The sequence below is a fragment of the Portunus trituberculatus genome, chromosome 33, assembly GCF_017591435.1.
Source record: "Portunus trituberculatus isolate SZX2019 chromosome 33, ASM1759143v1, whole genome shotgun sequence".
In the NCBI taxonomy this organism is placed as follows: Eukaryota; Metazoa; Arthropoda; class Malacostraca; order Decapoda; family Portunidae; genus Portunus; species Portunus trituberculatus.
Window position 1 is genome coordinate 14,897,688 of NC_059287.1, and position 17,993 is coordinate 14,915,680.

At 39.9% G+C, this 17,993-nt stretch overlaps 2 protein-coding genes across 4 annotated transcripts; both read left to right on the top strand.

Moving 5' to 3' along the window:
• The first annotated feature begins 339 nt into the window (after positions 1-339).
• Positions 340-11,920, top strand: LOC123512430 (pre-mRNA-splicing factor CWC22 homolog). Of its 3 annotated transcripts, none has more exons than XM_045268838.1 (5): positions 340-520; positions 4,347-7,580; positions 7,932-8,117; positions 8,996-9,296; positions 9,471-11,920. In XM_045268838.1, the coding sequence occupies exons 1-5, from the start codon at positions 458-460 to the stop codon at positions 9,962-9,964; spliced, it is 4,278 nt and encodes a 1,425-aa protein (XP_045124773.1). In that variant the 5' UTR covers positions 340-457; the 3' UTR covers positions 9,965-11,920. The 3 variants fall into 3 exon arrangements, with proteins under 3 accessions (XP_045124773.1, XP_045124775.1, XP_045124774.1); XM_045268840.1 differs by lacking the exon at positions 340-520 and adding an exon at positions 3,181-3,371; XM_045268839.1 differs by lacking the exon at positions 340-520 and adding an exon at positions 3,181-3,358.
• A 620-nt stretch (positions 11,921-12,540) lies between these two features.
• LOC123512413 (zinc finger protein 85-like) lies at positions 12,541-17,044 on the top strand. The gene is made up of 4 exons (XM_045268811.1): positions 12,541-12,921; positions 13,348-13,432; positions 14,231-14,292; positions 14,383-17,044. The coding sequence occupies exons 1-4, from the start codon at positions 12,792-12,794 to the stop codon at positions 15,438-15,440; spliced, it is 1,335 nt and encodes a 444-aa protein (XP_045124746.1). The 5' UTR covers positions 12,541-12,791; the 3' UTR covers positions 15,441-17,044.
• Positions 17,045-17,993: the final 949 nt, after the last annotated feature.

Consider the following 17,993-nt stretch of genomic DNA (forward strand, 5'->3'; position numbering starts at 1 on the left):
TGAAATATAAGGAAGAAAACTGCTTTCTTGAGTAAGGAGCCGACAAAACATACATTCATACACACGTGAGTGTAGGCTACCTATATGTTAGTGTACTATGTACACATATACATGTATAAAAACATATTTTTATTTTTATTTTGGCAAATTATTATTATTATTATTGTTGCCCAACGCGCCCCGTACAAAGCCATCGCCGTGGACTACCGGCCCCGCCTCCGCGTCGTCAGCTGAACAATTGAACTTCAGTTTACCATGAGCAGCTGCTGCTGTTTGTTGTAGCCGCTCTGTGCTGGCAGCTTGGCAGGACAAGGCGGCTGCCGTGAGAGAAAGTGTGAAAGGTGAAGACAAAGATACTGATAATATTGATAGTAACGAAGACAGTATTCTCTGTGCAGCCGATCAATGATCAGAGATTAACCATTTATATACCACTGAGAACACAAAGCGAATAGCGATGTGTGGGTGCCTGCATGGTGACACGGACAGCCTTCATGCACCAAAACAGTCTTTGGCTAACGTAAGTAATACATTGTTTAATTCATCATTTCTCGGTGCTGCCATGTCATAGCCTAACGTTGGTAACCTCCAGGACAATATATAAGAGAATTAACACAGCAAGTATTTGAAAACCTTAGTAATCTAAGTCTCCAATACGTTGCAACAAACAATCCTCTGACCCGCTGCCTCTCTCACCTATTATCTGCCTCATCTCCCACTCCTTACAGGCCACACAGGTCGTAAAGTACGGCCATAGGCCTAATATTTCCTGTCCGTTGTTGAAGCATTCTTATCCACAATTGCCTGGTTTTTGTGTTACGGAGGTCCGGGGGTAAGGGGACCGGGACGTGACGTCACGAACCACCTTGCTGTGACGTCATCACCGGTTCGCGCCAAAATGCACTGCCAGTCCCGGCTCGTCGACTTATATATACATTTGTCTTAGTTGATTTATTTCTAGTCACAAGCACCTTTTAAGGGTTTCTGATGACAGTTCGTTGTCTTTTACGTATCTTCCATGCTTGAGTTGAGTGAAGTATAGTGATTTCAACGGTGTTTAGGACTAAGATGAGAGGGCGAAAATATGTAAAAAATTTTACCTCCGCTATCAGTGATTTTTTATTTGAGGTCGTGGCGAAGTGTTTGGGTTTTTAGAAGTACGTTTGTGATGAGAAAAGTGTGTAAGGTTCCTCATAAGTTAAATATGTGTACCTTAAGAGGGATTTGAAGCCGTGTTAATATTGCAAACAACGTTATTTTTTAAATATTTATTTTTCTAATTCGGCGTTCTGCCAGGTTTTGATATATCGAAATAGTAGTCATAATTTTTTAAAAACGTTATCGATCCCATTAAATGAAATTGGTGGGCTTTAGAATTATTTTTAAGCAAGTCGAAGTTCTAACATTTTATTTAATATATTTTAAAAATATTTCTGTTATTCCTCATCCTGGTAATATTTTTATACTTTAGAAATTAGTTTTGATTGATATCGAGTCAGATTTTTTATAGCATTCGTGTCCAGTTGCTTTTTTGGAAATTCTCATTTTCAAAATGGTTTGCGTAACGTATATGTGTGATATCATCAAAGGGGAAACCCACCAGCGCTGGACTCAGACTGACTGGTATGAAGGGGTAGGGGTGGGTGGCTCTGGCTCTGTGTTTGTGTGTGTGTGTGTGTGTGTGTGTGTGTGTGTGTGTGTGTGTGTGTGTGTGTGTGTGTGTGTGTGTTGCCTTGTCTTTTGTTATCAAGGGAGGAGCCCACCCGCTGGACCCAGACTGATACATCGGTCCCAGATGGAGTGTGTGTGTGTGTGTGTGTGTTGTTTTGTTTTTCATGGTACATATTGTGTGTGTTGCTTTGTTTTTCAGGGTACAGATTATGTGTGTGTGTGTGTGTGTGTGTGTGTGTGTGTCTGTGTGTTATTCACCATGGTCGTCTACTGGTCACGTCCAGCTAGCCTTTTCCCTATGGAAAGAGCTCAGAGCTCATACTGACCGATCATCAGGTAGGACTGAGACCACATCATATACCCCACCCACCGGGAAAATACACTGAGTATTTGAGTGTTTTTACCCTCCAAGTTTACGTGCAAGCCCTAACAAAAGACGCGCTACGATCAGCTAATGGGAAAGGAAAAAGGTGAGAGCGGAAGAGTGCCTGGGAGAGATAATCGTGCCAAATTAATTAATGTAGGAGAGAAAGAGAATGAGAGTGTTTGAGAATTACTGTTTTTGTTTTTGCGTGTTAGAGAGAGAGAGAGAGAGAGAGAGAGAGAGAGAGAGAGAGAGAATAGTATACCGTTAGTTAACGTAAATAATTCATTAAATAAATAGTGGACATACGTATTTAGCTATAATTTTCTATGTTAATGATTGTGTAAGGCCTTTCAAGGTCAGCTGGGTGGGCATATCTCAGCATGCTGACCGTCCCGGGACCTTTGATGTTTTTCTGTCAATAAACCATTTGAATGTGAATAGAGACATGTTTAGAAAATACATTATAGTGATGAAGTTATAAATAACAATGGAAGAATAAATAATAAATTAGTATATGAAAGGATTGAAAGATAGATAAAAAGCAAAAGTTAATGAATGAATATAGGTAGATTAAAAGAAGAAAAGAAGGTATATACGGGGAAAAAAATAGATGGAAGGGAAGGAAAGGAGGAAAGATATGATGCCTGAGTAGTGAAACATGTGGGGGTGAGTGAATGGAAGAATAAGATGGAACAGAAAAATGCTCTGGAGTTGGAGTGTTATAGAGGAGAAAAAAGGCCCCAATGTATGAGAATTGAGTGGTATGAATGAAGGCACAATGTATGGGTATGAATGGGAGAGTATGAGACGGTGGAGTATATATGGCACCGGAATGTGTGAAGTATGCGAGAAACAGGAATGAGATGATGCAAGTGGGGCCAAGCTAAGGGAATAAGGAAATGTTAGAGTGGAGACGAAGTAAACCCAAGAAGAAAAAGAAGAGACAAAGTACACGAAATCATATGCATTATAATTTATTCTTCACTGTCTCCTTCAAATCATTGACACAACCTTTCATTCAACACTGCACTGAAATTATTATCTCCATACTCTTACTATTACCTCCTTTATGCAACAGTACTATGAATTCACGTTAATTAATTTATAGTGACTCTGAAGCCAAACCATGTGTAGGATCAAGATTAAGGTCCAGCGAGTCACAAGAAGAGGAGGAGGAAGCTAACCCCAGCCACCTAGCCAGCATTTTTAGGCATTTGTTTGCATCCCGGCAGTTGTTTACACTAGTTATGTGTGGTATTCATGCCCAGTGAAGACAAGAACTATCCAGGACGCTAACCAACTTTCCATCACACCGCAGAAGTTAGTAATAAGGGTAATTACACTTTCCAGGGTGCAATAATTAGATATACCTTTGTTTATGCACTACCGCTGAGCTTTACGTGTCAAATCTGCCTGTTATGGAGTGCTTTGTGCCTCAGGGGTGGTATTTACTGGTATTTATCCCCACCTGGTTATATTCCACGGGTTTGCTTAAGACTTATGGGAAATATGTCGGTAAAACGTTCGGCGCATGGGGAACTTGGCTGGGTGAGGTGAGGGTGGTGACAGAGGGGTGATGGTGAAGGTGCAGGGGTAGTGACGGGGTGAAGGTGGGTGTTTAGGGATAGTGAGGAGTTGGAGTGTTGGGTTAGTGTATTGGGGTTAGTGACGGGGTTCATGACGGGTTAGGGTGAGGTGTGTTGAGGCTTAGAGTGTATTTTTTTTTTTTTTCCTTCTAGTTTATTTATTCATTTATTTATTTATTTTCCTTTGTTATGCATGTGTGTGTGGGAAATGGTGGAAGTGTTTGTTTTTCTTTCTTGTTCCATTTCTTATCTGGTAATTTGTTTTTATTTATTACTATTCAACCTTATTGTTTTTTTTTATTTATCACTATTCAATCAGTTATTTTTATCTATTACTATTCAATCTACCCTCCAATCTTAAAATGATATAGCAGATTACATGGATGAAATTGTAAATAAATAAATGAAAGATGACTAACTGGAAATCATTTGAAGAGGATGAATTAAAGAATGACAAAGAATAAAATAGATGATTATTGTTAGTCATTTTCTTTTGGTTTATCTGAAATTTTTATGTGACTCACCAAGAACTCATGATCCTGGCTGTCCCTTAAATAAGGACATAAAACAGGAGACATTTTGATTTCTGAATATTTAGGAGTGGAAAGAGAGGAAAACCAGAATGAGTTTGAGAAGGGGATGTCATTTACCATTATAATTAAGCTTCATGTATCATTCAACAAGGGATTTTCTCAAGCTAATGTATTGTCCTTGTGTAACAGATGGGCAGCAGGAGTCGCACGCGTTCCCCAGCCAGTGACCGAGATAGGAGTCATGGGAGGCACCGGGAGAGAGAGAGGAGCAGCAGACACCACCACAAGTCCAGGCACCACAAGTCCTCAAAAGGCAGAAGCAGAGACAGGAGCAGAGAGAGAAGTGTGAGCAGAGATCGCCATCGAAGGGAGAGAAGTAAGAGTCGAAATAGGAGCGACCAACACCACTCCAGGGAAGACAGACACTCACGGAAGAGGGAGAAGGATAGTGGCAGCAGACACAGGGACCACTCCAGCTCTGAGGATGATTATAGAAGCAAGAGGAAGTCCCACAAAGAAAGGGAAACTACCAAACGTTCAAGAAAGACTTCAGAAAATGCCAGTGCCAGAGATCACTCCAGCTCTGAAGACGAATATAAAAGCAGGAGGAAATCTCATAAGGAAAGAGATTCTGACAAGCGCTCAAGGAAGACTTCAGAACGTGCAAGTGACGATGAGAGTCTGGAGAAGAATAACACCAGTACAGGGAAGCAAAGACCATCAGAAACCCCAGATGTGTCCCGTAAGGATGATGAACATGCAAAAATTATCAAGGACACCAAGGATCTGAAAGACAAGACTCATACATCAAAACATGACAGGAAATCAGAGGAGAAGGACGTGAGAGAGAACCGAACGCCTCAAAAAGAGAAACCACCAAAGGAATCAGCAGAAAAGGAACACAAGAGAAAAGATACTGCAGAAAAGGAACTGAAGGGTAAAGATGCAGCAGAGAAAAGTGAGAAACCAACTGAGTCTAAAAGTTCCAAGTCAGAAGAATCCAAGGAGATAAGAAGCGAGAAAAAGAAGAGAGAGGAAAGTCTTGAGAAGCAAACAGAGGGTTCGGAGTCCAAAGAGCGACCAGAAAAGACCTCTGAGAAAAAGGTAGAGGAAAAAGTTCCAGAAAGTAAGAAGAAAGATGAAGATGAGGAGGAGGAGGAGAAGAAGAAGAGTGACAGTGAGAAACAAGAAAAGCATGAGAAGAAAAGCTCTAAAAGAAAAAGTGAAGCCGAGGAACAGAAGAAGAAGCACAAGAAACAAAAGCATAAGAAACACTCATCAAGTAGCGAGAGTGAAGAGGAGAGCGGCGAAGACAGCACTGAGAAAAAAACACAATACGATAGCGACGAAACCACAGAACAAGAATTACTGAGGAAAAAGAGACAACTTGAGGAACAGCTGCAGATTGAAGAGGAAATACAGCAGCGAACCAAAGCAATAGAGAAGGAACGGGAAGCAATTCGAGCCAAGAAGCTAAAATCAACTATCAACTCAGAAGTAATAAAACCTGCTGAGAAGGAGAAGTCGCCCAACTCCAGGTCTCGGTCACGCTCCCCAGAAAAATCAGAGGAGTGTAAACAAACCAGGGATGAGAGAAGCAGTAGAGGTGATAAGAGGTCAAGGAATTACTCATCAGACGAGGGAGAAGAACCACAGATCGGTGCACGGTACTGGGGAGGTGATGCTACCAAGGAAACATCCCAGGCACAAAAATCAAAAGCGTTCAAGACAAGCGACACTTATTGGAACAAGTACGCTGATAAGCTTGGCATTCAGATTGAAGACCCAAGGAACTCTGATGCAGATTATGACAGGAAGAAGGATAGGGACAGGAGGGAAGATAAGAGGAGAGACTCATCATCGGACAGGCCAAGCAGATCTGAAGAAAGCTCGAGAAAGGATGGCAAGAGAAAAGGTGAAGGAAATGAGAAGAATAATGTGGAGTCTTCTGGTAAAGGTCCTGATCCACCTGCCGCACCACTCATAAAGAAGCCAGTGATGGATCCTCTCACCACAAGGACCGGTGGAGCGTACATCCCGCCTGCCAGACTGAAGATGATGCAGGCGCAGATCACAGACAAGTCCAGCGAGGTGTTCCAGCGGCTGGCGTGGGAGGCACTTAAGAAGTCCATCAATGGTCTGGTCAATAAGGTCAATGTCTCAAACATCGGGATCATTGTCAGGGAGCTGCTGAAGGAGAACATAGTGCGGGGCCGGGGCGTGCTGTGCCGAGCCCTGATGCAAGCCCAGGCATTCTCACAAACCTTCACCCATGTGTATGCAGCACTGGTGGCCATCATCAACACAAAGTTCCCTCAGATTGGTGAGCTGCTCCTGAAACGCTTGGTGATACAGCTGAGGCGAGGCGTCAAGAAGAACGACAAGAACGTGTGCATGTCCTGCTGTCGCTTCATTGCCCACTTGGTCAATCAGCAGGTGGCTCATGAGGTCGTGGCTCTGGAGATCCTGACTTTCCTCCTGGAACGAGCCAAGGATTTCACCACAGAGTCAGAAGTGGCTGAGAAATCCAGGAACGACTCATGTGAACTTGCCATCCTGTTCATTACCGAGTGTGGAGAGAAGCTGAACGAGGTGAGTCCAAGAGGGATGAAGATCATTTTGGAGACCTTCAGGCACATTCTGCACGAGGGGAAGCTGGAGACCCGAGTGTCATACATGCTTGACGTGCTGTTTACCGTGGTGAAGGACGAGTTCAAAGACCATCCTGCCGTGGCTGAGGAACTGGACCTGGTAGAGGAGAATGAACAGTTCACTCACATCGTGGAGCTGGATGGGAAACTTGACTCCCAGGACATCCTCAATGTATTCAAGGCCGACTCAGAGTATGAGGCTAATGAGGAAAAGTACAAAGAGATCTGCAGCGGCATTCTGGGAGAGGAGAGTGGCGAGAGCGAGGCAGAGAGTGGGTCCGATAGTGACGACGAGGCTTCAGACGAGGAGGACGAGGAAAAGAAGGAAACAGAGACCATCATAGACCAGACGGAGACAAACATGGTAGCTTTCCGCCGCACTGTGTACCTCACCATTCAGTCCTCACTGGATGTGGACGAGTGCGCTCACAAGTTATTGAAGGGAGAGATCAAACCAGGCTGGGAATCTGAACTGTGCAATATGATTCTGGATTGCTGTGCCCAACAACGTACCTACGCCAAGTTCTACGGCCTCCTGGCACAGCGTTTCTGCATGATTAATAAGGTGTACCAGGAGCCGTTCCAGCAGATCTTCAAGGATGCCTATGACACCTGCCACCGCCTGGAGACTGAGAAGCTGAGGAATGTCACGCGCCTCTTTGCTCACTTGCTGTTTTCTGACGCCATATCCTGGGAGGTGCTGTCTCATATCCACTTGAATGAAGATGAGACTGCCAGCTCCTCCAGGGTGTTCATCAAGATTCTGTTCCAGGTTTGTCTTGATGGTTAACTTTTTTTTTATTACTGGTCTGAAGTTAAGTAATATTCTGCATTCACTTTCATTATTTTTTTTTAAGTAAGTTTTCTGATCTAGTGTCTGATAAAAAAACCTGACAGTTAACAGATTCATGTATCATTAGTGGGTTTATGATGAGGACACACACTAAACACTAAACAGATTGTAATTGTTCATCATATGTCACTCAGCTGCTGACTGTTCATGCACTTTCACATAGTCATCATTGCCTAGTCATTACCTTCATTATACACTGCAGAAAGAAACTACTTGACTAATTTAACCATGAGTCTTTGTGTTACTAAGTATTGTTAACATTATTTTCAGGAATTGGCAGAGTTTATGGGCCTGGCTAAGCTCAATGAGAGGCTGCGGGACCCTACGCTGGCCCACGCCTTTGAGGGCCTCCTGCCTCGAGACAATCCACGCAACACTCGCTTTGCCATCAACTTCTTCACCTCCTGTGGTCTGGGTGGCCTCACTGATGATCTCCGCGAGTTTCTCCGAACACAGGTGGGTCTCCCAGACACCTTTATTTATTGTGGGATGGTACAGTGAGGCTTTCCACTGGGGGTTGATGAGGCTGAGAGTGTGTGATGTGTGGTGCCTTGTCTGGGCTGCCCTGTGTAGGATTACTGGCCTGATATACAGATAGTTATTATTGTTATATATTTCTGTTATTTTGGAGTGGTAAGTAAAATCATCAAATGAGAACTTTGTTTGTTGACAGACTTTGCTTTTTTGTGAGTCTTCAACCCAGATTGTGGTGTGTGAGGAAAGTGAACATTCAGACAGCTCAGTTGAAAGATTCTGAGCCATGGCTGAAAAGGAATTAGAGTCATGATGTGGTGATTGCTGCTGTGTGGGTCAAGGGAGGGTCTGGTCTCATGTCACTGTGGTGTGTGGCTGCCCAGCTGTAGGGATTACTTGATCCTCTCAGCGTATACAGCACCACATGACTCTGGCTGTTGCGGCGTCTTGCCTTAGTCACTCATTCTCAGTATATTCAAGGTGCATGAGAAGGCAGTAGCATAAGGTTGGTCTTGACTGGAAATATCTTCAACTAAACTTGACTCACACTAATTTGAGTATTTTTCCAGCACTGGGGATTGTTGGTGGGTCTGTAGTGTAAACTTTTACCTTATTTATACTTGTTGGACATTTATCCAAGACTTAATGATGATGATGAATAGTGATGCATTGTGTTGCTATATGACCTGGTCATACTGGAGCACATGAAGTGAGTCCAGCTTGCCTTAGTCTTCAGTACAACTCAGTCTTACACCCCACTTGTTATTTAGTGATGACTTGTCACTTGTCATGGTTACAACAGATTACATGGTAGTTGGTTATTAGTGATTTACCCACAATTTCTTCCTTGTGTCTTACAGCCAAAACCTACTGCTGTTGTAGCACCAGTTCAGCAGATCAGTAAGACAGAGGAAGCTGCAGCAGAGGGTGATGACAGCAGTAGCAGCAGCAGTAGTAGTAGCAGCAGTAGCAGTAGTAGCAGCAGCAGTAGTAGCAGTGACAGTAGCAGTAGTGACAGCAGCAGTAGTAGCAGTGACAGCAGTAGCAGTGACAGCAGTAGCAGCAGCAGTAGCTCGGACAGTTCATCAGACAGTAGCAGTGACAGTGGTGACTCATCTAGTGACTCAGAAGACAGTTCAAGTGACCACCATGCAAGCAAAGGTGTGTATATGTACTGGTTCCCTTTATTCTTATGGAGCTTCATAAAAACAAACTCATATCGTCAAATGACTCTAAACTAAAAACTACAAACTTTTTATAATGTTATGGTTGAAAAAAAATTGTCCTTAATGAATATTTACTGTGCTTTAAAAACAAAATTTTGCACACACACAGATAATGAACAGAGGAAAAAGAAAAAACACAGAATGAAAGATGCCAAGAGGAAAACTTATAGTGATAAAACAAAGATGAGATCAAGCAAGAAGAATGAGAGAAGATCAAGAGACAGAAAGGCAAGAAGGAGCAAAAGAAGTGACAGTGAAGAAGAGAGTAACACAAGAGGAGAAAGAAGTGGAAGGAGAGAAGACCGGAGGGAATCATATGAGAGGAGAAGAAGCCATCACTCAAAAGAGGAGAGAAGTTCTGAAGGTACCAAGAAAGGGAGGGAAAGAGAGAGGAGAGGAGGCAGCCATGAACACAGTGAGAGAGAGGAGAGAAGGCATGGAAGATCACACAGAAGGAAGGAAGAAAGAGAATCAGACAATCGTATTAAGGCGGATGTGAGGAAGGAGCACAAGAGGAGACACAGCAGTGATGAGGAGCAGGAGTATGAGCGCAAGAGGGACAGCAGTGTGGATAGGAGTGACAAGAGGAGGAAGATGAAGTGATGTGCTATCAAGAGGAGATAGACAATTAAAGTGGGTATGCAAACTTAGAGATAAGAGATAATTTAGCAGCACTGGAAATAAGAAGTGAATTGAGCACAAGAGGGACAGCTGTGTGGATAGAAGTGACAAGAGGGAAAAGATTAAGTGATGTGCTATCAAGAGAAGGAGAAAAACAGTTAAAATGGGAATGCAAACTTTGAGATAAGAGATAATTTACCAATGCTGGAAATAAGACCTTATATATTAATTCCTACCTGTAAAGAAGCAAATTATGAACCAATCTCTAAATACAAAATAGAAAAGGCAACTTAATATTCACCAGTATTGAACAAAAAAAAGACACTTTGATTTTCTAATATGTTTATTGAGGAAGGTAATGAATTGCTAGACTTCTGCTAATGGAAAACTAAATATGTACCTGTATAAGCCTGAATAATGGAGATACAAAACTGTAATTTTATTATTTCATACTTCAAGATACACACTTTTTCCTTACTGTCAAAATAGTTCACCAGTTTCAGTTTTACTTTTCTATGCATTCCTTATACCAAATTTTCTTTTCCTAATAGTACCTTGATATATGTGAGTGTCCCAGACTGTGATTGGCTTGAAGAATGTTAGCCATGATGGCCACGCTTGTACTGTATAAATAGCAAAACAGGAGGTCTGGGGGGAATGCTATGAATGTATTAAAGAGGCATAGATTGAGAGAGGGAGAGATTTATATACATACAAAGCATGACTGGAGTTTGAGGTATTTGAAAGAAAATTTGTGGATATATAGAAGACCTGAAGATGTGTTGGAAGGAGGTATTAGGAAGGAGACCAGTGGAAAGACTATAGAAAGATCCAAAGCTGTATAGAGGGCATGAAAAGAATGAACATAAGAAGTAGTTTAGTTGAAAGTTTCTCATGATTTTAAGTGATAAGAGTGATTCCCTACTATCAATGGCAATAAACACCAATTAATAACTAGATGATTCATCACAGACTTTTTTTAACTTATCTGTGTGAGAGAACAAAGTATTTCTAAATACGAACTTGGGATGTGATGGTGATACAGTGTGTGGAAATTGTTCAGACATTATTGGATTAAGGTGAAATTAATTTATTCTTTTATTTTAATGGTCTATTTTGTGTATTTATATCTTTTTATGATATATCCAGTTAGTTTGACATTGAAACATTTATTTTCTTTTGTTTTGAAGCTGAGATTTGTAAGGCCTTTTTACTATGACATTTTCAGGTGCTTTGAAGGTGAATTTAGCTTATTTTCTAGTTTGAGAGTTAAGATTATGATGTCTTTTTTTTATTATTATATCTAGATTGTTTGAGGGTGGAATAAACTTTCTCTCGTTTGAAGGATAAATTTATGTTTTCTTTTTATGACATTTCCATATAGTGAAGGTGAAATCTGTTATGCCCTCCTTTTTATTATATTTTCCAGTCCAGATAAGTCAAAGTTAAAGGATACACAATATGTATAAACATGGAATAAGACTCGGTATAAATTCTCCCTTGGATATAGGTACTGTATATGGGAAGTTTGCATTCAAATAACTGAAAGAAGTGTGTATAGGTAAGAGACAGGATTTGAGGAATGTATTGGCCAGTGTGGTAATGTACTGATAAAAAAAAAAAGTTTACATTTTATTTAGTATTGAAGGAAACATACATGACGCCAACCCCTGACTAGAGAGAAACGGGGATAGGGGGAGCCTGGAGGTGTGTTTGTGTGTGTGTAAGGAAGTAAGTGAGTCTTCCTGCTTTTATAATGTATGGTCTCTCTCTCTCTCTCTCTCTCTCTCTCTCTCTCTCTCAATGTGCTGAAGAAAACTGCCTTCATATTTAGGTTCGGTGGAATATTTTTTTGGTTTAAGATCAATATCTGAAGTTCATGTACATAATGTCATTATTAGAATTTAAGTGTTATCATTAAATATACGAGTAACTTACCTTTGTTCTTTAATTTCTTCAGTACTAATTTAGATAATCAGAATACTCAAGTTACTAGATATGAAAAGAAAAGAGATTCATTGTTTTAGGTAATCCTTTTGACTGATCTTTGTGCTGGCGGCATCAGTGGGCTCTCTCTCTCTCTCTCTCTCTCTCTCTCTCTCTCTCTCTCTCTCTAATAGGGCTGGCTAAAATCATAAAACCATTGGTGTTATAAGATTGATTTCATGTTTGAGAGAGTAATCGAAAAAATGGCTCGCACGTGAACTAAGACAGAATGGTTGCTGAAGATTGTTGTTGGTGTTAGGGCCGCGAACATCTATAGGTCCTTATGAGCCCTTGGCTGAAGATGGTAATTGGTGCGGTGATAAGATGGACTTTATGGCACTTTGAGATGATAAAGTGATGAATTTCAAAAGGTAGCAGTAAGAAATCAAGTTAAATTCTTACTACACAAGTAACATAACTAACATCCTCTAAAAATCCTCTTCATAGTTATTTTTGCAATAAATTCAAGTTTTTCTTCCAAATAATTTTAAAGAATATTTTATTTATAATGAAGCTAAGGTAATCCCTCTCGTTGATAAAGTTAAAAGTGTTAGATGAAAAAAATACGCGGTAACTATAAAATGGCTAATGGCTTTAATTCCTGTACTTTTTAGCTCTTAAATGAAGGAATATTGTGTTAATTATTTATATATGTATTGTTCACCATTAACCTCTTCCTAACACAGAAAGAAAAAATGTCATCCGAACATTTTGAAACAGCTGATGAAGATCCAGAGAAGCGCCGCGTGTTGACATTTCGAGTCCTCACGTGTTGATTGCGCCATTTGCCACTCGTGCCTTTATTACTCCTTTTATCACTCCAATGTTAAATCCTAGTGAAGACACGGACGCCCAGACGTATTTCACGCCTGCGGAATGGAACTGTATGGTGACTATAGAGAAGAACAGAGTCACTAATATGCTCAGGAACTACAAATGTCTTCTGGCTCAAGGTAATTATTTTCTCGCTCACATTTGTTACTCATGATTTGTTTGATCCAAGTTGATTTTGTATAGTGGTGGGTTACCGTTGTATGTTTGTGAGATGTGTTATTTTTATTTCTTTTCGTTTGTTGCTTTAAATTTTTACTTTTTCCACGTTTATTTTTGTGTTACTTTCTCATTTGTCTCTTGCATTTTATTCTTAACTGTTACTTTCACCTATTTTTCTTGATTTCTTATTCTTACCTGTTACATTTACCCATCTTTCTCACCTGTTTCTCATGCCTTTTTATTCTTAACCTATTAATTAAATTTTTCTTCCTTCCCTCAAACATTCAGTCAGGAAATTAGATAAGTTTACAATTAAAATTACCACTGACTGAATCTGCCCTTGTGTCAGTAAACCTCATTGGTAAGGCTAATGTCTTTTTCAACAGGTATCGATACCAAGCCACCAGATTTCATTTTGAGATACAAGAATCGCAAGAAACAGCAAGTCAAGATGGAAGAGATAAACCAAAGGTAGGTTTTATTATATTTATTTGGTTATTTATTTCATTAGTCTTTCGTTCTTTCCTTTCTCACTATTTTGTCTTTTCATTCATTCATTCATCTCTCTCTCTCTCTCTCTCTCTCTCTCTCTCTCTCTCTCTCTCTCTCTCTCTCTCTCTCTCTCTCTCTCATTTAACGTATTTATTTATTTTCTCCTTAAAACTTAAGCTTTTTACTACCCCACCCGCTCTATGTACCACTGCCTCAAGGTGACTAAAATATGAAAAATATAGTAACGTTATGCTGTATTATATTTGATCATTATATTCATTAAGTCTTTTGTTTTTTCTTCCTTTTCCTCTTGACCTAAGCATCTCTTGCTTAAAAAAAAATGTTGATCATTGCTCCTAATGTGAAGTGAGAATGAATGACAGTGTGGATATCCAGTTAACCATACTTTAGCTTTGAGTGGTGACGAATGACCAGTATTGATAAAGCCTATGTGTTATTTTATGAACTAGTGTACAATTTCAAGGGACCTTTATAGAATCCTTGCTTTCAATCCATTTACTGAGATCCTTCCCATAAAGAACTTAATTATTGGTATCACATATATTTTACTTATTAATACTTTCATTGTGATATATGCAACAATCTCACAGCACTAGAAGCAATGAAATCTTATTAAACAATGACAAAAAGAAGAAAAAAATAGGGAGCAGATCTTCAGAATGGCTAATGAGAGGACTGCACAAATGTTAAAGTATTTTATCTTTTGTGTGTATCAAGTGTTTTCTGTACATTTCAATCTCCATCTTTCTTTTCCAGCCAGATGAGTTTTATGCAATCACCCGCCGGTAATGTCAGTGCTAGCTGGGAACTGAGTCTTGGTAAGTAAGTGGTGGTGGCGGCTTACATAGGACTTTTCCAGTGATAGGGTGTGAAGAGAAGTGTAGCAATATTTTCTTTATTTCCCTCAGGCACATACTGGCCAGCAGGTAGAGACAGTTTATCTCCACATGACACAAGTTCTATGAAGGAAAACATGGCATGGGGAAATGAATCAACAAACTGTGATGAAAACTGTTCAGACTTCTGCCAGTACTGCTATATATTCAAACATTTGAAATATGGTAAGTCTGCAAGCAATTCTCTAAGCTCTGAGAATTGTTGTATGAATAACATGAGTAATGAGGGTGAACTGCCGCCTCTGAAGCTTTCCAACAGCTTGACATGCAACTGCTATCTCTGTAATTGCCAGTTCCCTGTCAAAAGAAAACGTACTCCTTGCAAAAAACAACAACAGACTATGGACATTTATTGCGAGGAGTGTGGGCAGACATTCGCCAAACTAAAGTACCTCAAGAACCACCTCAAACGTTTCTCCATCTCTACTGATAACCGTCCTTACAAGTGTATGTTCTGCAGCCACTCATTCGCTCATGAGAAGAATCGCAAATTCCATGAGCGCATTCACGGCACTAGCAAAGTGATTCCATGCTGCCACTGTGCCCAGAACTTTGCCAACCTCAGCAGTGCCAGGCTTCACATAGAGAGGAACCATCGGGATAAGATACATGCTTGTAACGAGTGTGGAATGAGCTACTCCAACTCCAGTCACCTCATGCGGCACAAGAGGGAAGTCCGTAAGCAGTACTACCCACACCAGTGCCGTCTCTGTGGCCACCGGTACCTGACTGCCATCGCTCTAGCCAGGCATGAAATCCACCACAGCAGAGAGAAGCCATACAGGTGCAAAACGTGCCTCAAGACATTCTCCTCTAAGACACACCTGACCAAGCATCTGAACGCTCGCACCACTGAGAGGAAGTATGAGTGTCCAAGCTGTAAGGTTAAGTTTCTGGCCTACAAGAGTCTGAAGAAGCACGAGAGAGTGTTTAATAGTAACCGGCCCTTCAAGTGTGCTGTGTGTGGCCATGCATACAACAGCAAGCCTCGCCTCACCATCCACATGAAGGTGCATTACAGGGAACAGACATATATCGATGATGATGATGAGAATTGTGTTGCCTGCTAACTGTATACAGAGATGTTCATGATGGTATTTATCTGGTTTTCATTTAGTAGTATTGTTTAGAAGAGAGTTACATCTATGGGGGAAGAGAAATGAGCAACTTGTTAAGTATATAGTGTTCAGATGGGTGTTTTCTGTAGTTTTCATTAGTAGTAATTGTTCAGATGAATTATATCTAAGGGAGAAGAGAACTGAGCAGCTTGTTAACTATTTATGAGTGTTCATGGTGGTATTTATTTGAAGATATGCCTTTTATTCACTAGTTTTGCACAGAACAGATTTGTCTATGGGGAAGATTCAGCTTGTTAACTGGTTAGAAGTATTTCATTTAGTAGTATTGCACGTAGAGATGGGGAAGAGAACTGTGCATTGTGATAACTGTTACGAAGTGTTCGTAGTGGTGTTTATATGAAGGTAGGCATTTCATTTAGTAGTATTGCAATCACACTTTATAGGGTGGAGAGAACCAGTCAGCTTAGTAACTATAAAGTGGCTATATAGTGTTATTTATATGAAGGTATGCTTTTCATTTAGTAGTATTGCATAGAACAGACTTAATCTTTCTCCCTCATCAAGCTTTCCTCTCCCACTAGCTGGTAAGGAAGTCAAGTCATTTATGTAGTTGAGTCTTACAGGATAGTATTTATAGGAAAGGTTCATGCTGTGTTAGTATTTATCCTCTTATATTGTGTCTTCTAAGCTTAACAAATAATACCATTACTCAAAGTTATAGGCAATTTATATCAAGGAAAACTCTAGGATTGATAAAAAGGAAAAAGTATTAGAAGTAGGCAAGTCTCTCTGTGATTAAGAGAAATTTTAGTGTAAGGTTTAGTAAATATTTGAAATGCATAGATTGAATTCAGTAACAGATACAAAATGAGACAGAGCCCCATATCTTGTTTTAATGTTTGCATATATAAGAATGTATTTTGCATATTATTTATTCTCTTATATTTTAGATTATTTATTATTTATTCCCTTCTATAGATCTCTAATGGATGTTTAGTGTATTTGAATGACCAGTGTGTGTGTGTGTGTGTGTGTGTGTGTGTGTGTGTGTGTGTGTGTGTGTGTGTGTGTGTGTGTTTTATTTGCACAAAAGATCATAGCAGCAAGTTATTTTTTTTTCCTTTTACTCATGAAGGAAACTGCTATGCTTACACATTTCTTCCACTTTCATTTATTATTATTACTTCCTGAGACATTGATGGTCTTTCCCTATATTTTTTTTTCCTGCAGATTCTCATATGCTGATAATGTGTAAAGTCTGATGGTTAAATGGAAGGTGGAAGGCTAATGGAACACCTTATTGCCACTTCATGTACAGATCAGTAATGCATATGTAGGACTTGTGATTTTAAGTCTAATTTGGTAGTAGTCTCTCTCTCTCTCTCTCTCTCTCTCTCTCTCTCTCTCTCTCTCTCTCTCTCTCTCTCTCTCTCTCTCTCTCTCTCTCTCAGTATTCTTGTAGAGCACTACGTGAATAATGTCATGTAGTGCCTATCAACAAAGTGACAGTGACAACATATTTTATTACTTTTGTTACTCATTGATACAATATATTTAGAAAACCTTAATGTTCCTGATTTCCCTCGTATTCAGGTGTCAAGGGCTAAAATACAGTGTTTTATCCTTTGCCTCTGCTTTCATTCCTTGCTTCCATTATAGGGTGTGTTTCAAGGAGATGCAATGTATTTACCTAGTTGTATTCACGTAGTTATATGTTATGGGGTTCGAACGGAGCTTATAATGACCTGTCTCCATATCTACTTTTGTCCAACTTTTCCTTAAATATATGCACATTTTCTGCTGTTACAATATCTTCACTCAAGCCGTTCCAGATATCCACCGTTCTATGTGGAAAACTTAACTGTTTAATGTTCCTTAAACAATGGCTCTTCATGATCTTGGAATGTCCTCTCTCTCCCGTCTCTACATCTTCTATCAGTGATACCAGGTCTTGTCTGTCTACCTTTTCCATATGGTTTATTATCTTATACATTGTTATTAGATTTCCTCTCTCTCTCATCTCTGGCACCATCATCTCTGGCACCATCTTTGTAGCTGTCCTTTGAATTCTTTCTACGTAATTTCCTGATATCCTTTTGCATATGTGGAGACCTCACCACTGCTGCGTATTCCAGTCTGGGGTTTATCATGGTGGTTATGAATTTTTTTTTATCATACTCTTATCCATGTAATTATAAGCGACACCCTGATATTTGTTAGTTTCTTATATATTGAAGTAAATTATCAATTATATCAGTTTTTCTGGAGTCAGGGTGTCTTGTATAATCACTCCCTGGTCTTTCTCTTACTTCCTCTTCATTATGAACTCTTCTCCCAGTTTGTTTTACCACGTAGGTCTTCTATTACTTTAACCCATCACATGGCATTTCTTAGCATTAAATTCTAATTTCCACTTTTGGCTCCAAATTCAGATCTTGTCAATATATCTGCAATTTTATTCAGTCCTCATTGCGTTGTATAACTTAATGGTTTCACAAAATCTGCAAACATATTTATATAGTTACTCAAGTCCTCTTGTATACC

Excerpts from the sequence above, each read along its gene's own strand:
- LOC123512430 (XM_045268838.1), top strand. The coding sequence starts at position 458 with ATGTGTGGGTGCCTGCATGGTGACACGGACAGCCTTCATGCACCAAAA. Across the intron at positions 521-4,346 it reads CAAAACAGTCTTTGGCTAAC|ATGGGCAGCAGGAGTCGCAC; the intron begins GTAAGTAATACA and ends CTTGTGTAACAG. Across the intron at positions 7,581-7,931 it reads TCATCAAGATTCTGTTCCAG|GAATTGGCAGAGTTTATGGG; the intron begins GTTTGTCTTGAT and ends CATTATTTTCAG.
- LOC123512413 (XM_045268811.1), top strand. The coding sequence starts at position 12,792 with ATGTTAAATCCTAGTGAAGACACGGACGCCCAGACGTATTTCACGCCT. Across the intron at positions 13,433-14,230 it reads ATGGAAGAGATAAACCAAAG|CCAGATGAGTTTTATGCAAT; the intron begins GTAGGTTTTATT and ends TTTCTTTTCCAG. Across the intron at positions 14,293-14,382 it reads TAGCTGGGAACTGAGTCTTG|GCACATACTGGCCAGCAGGT; the intron begins GTAAGTAAGTGG and ends TATTTCCCTCAG.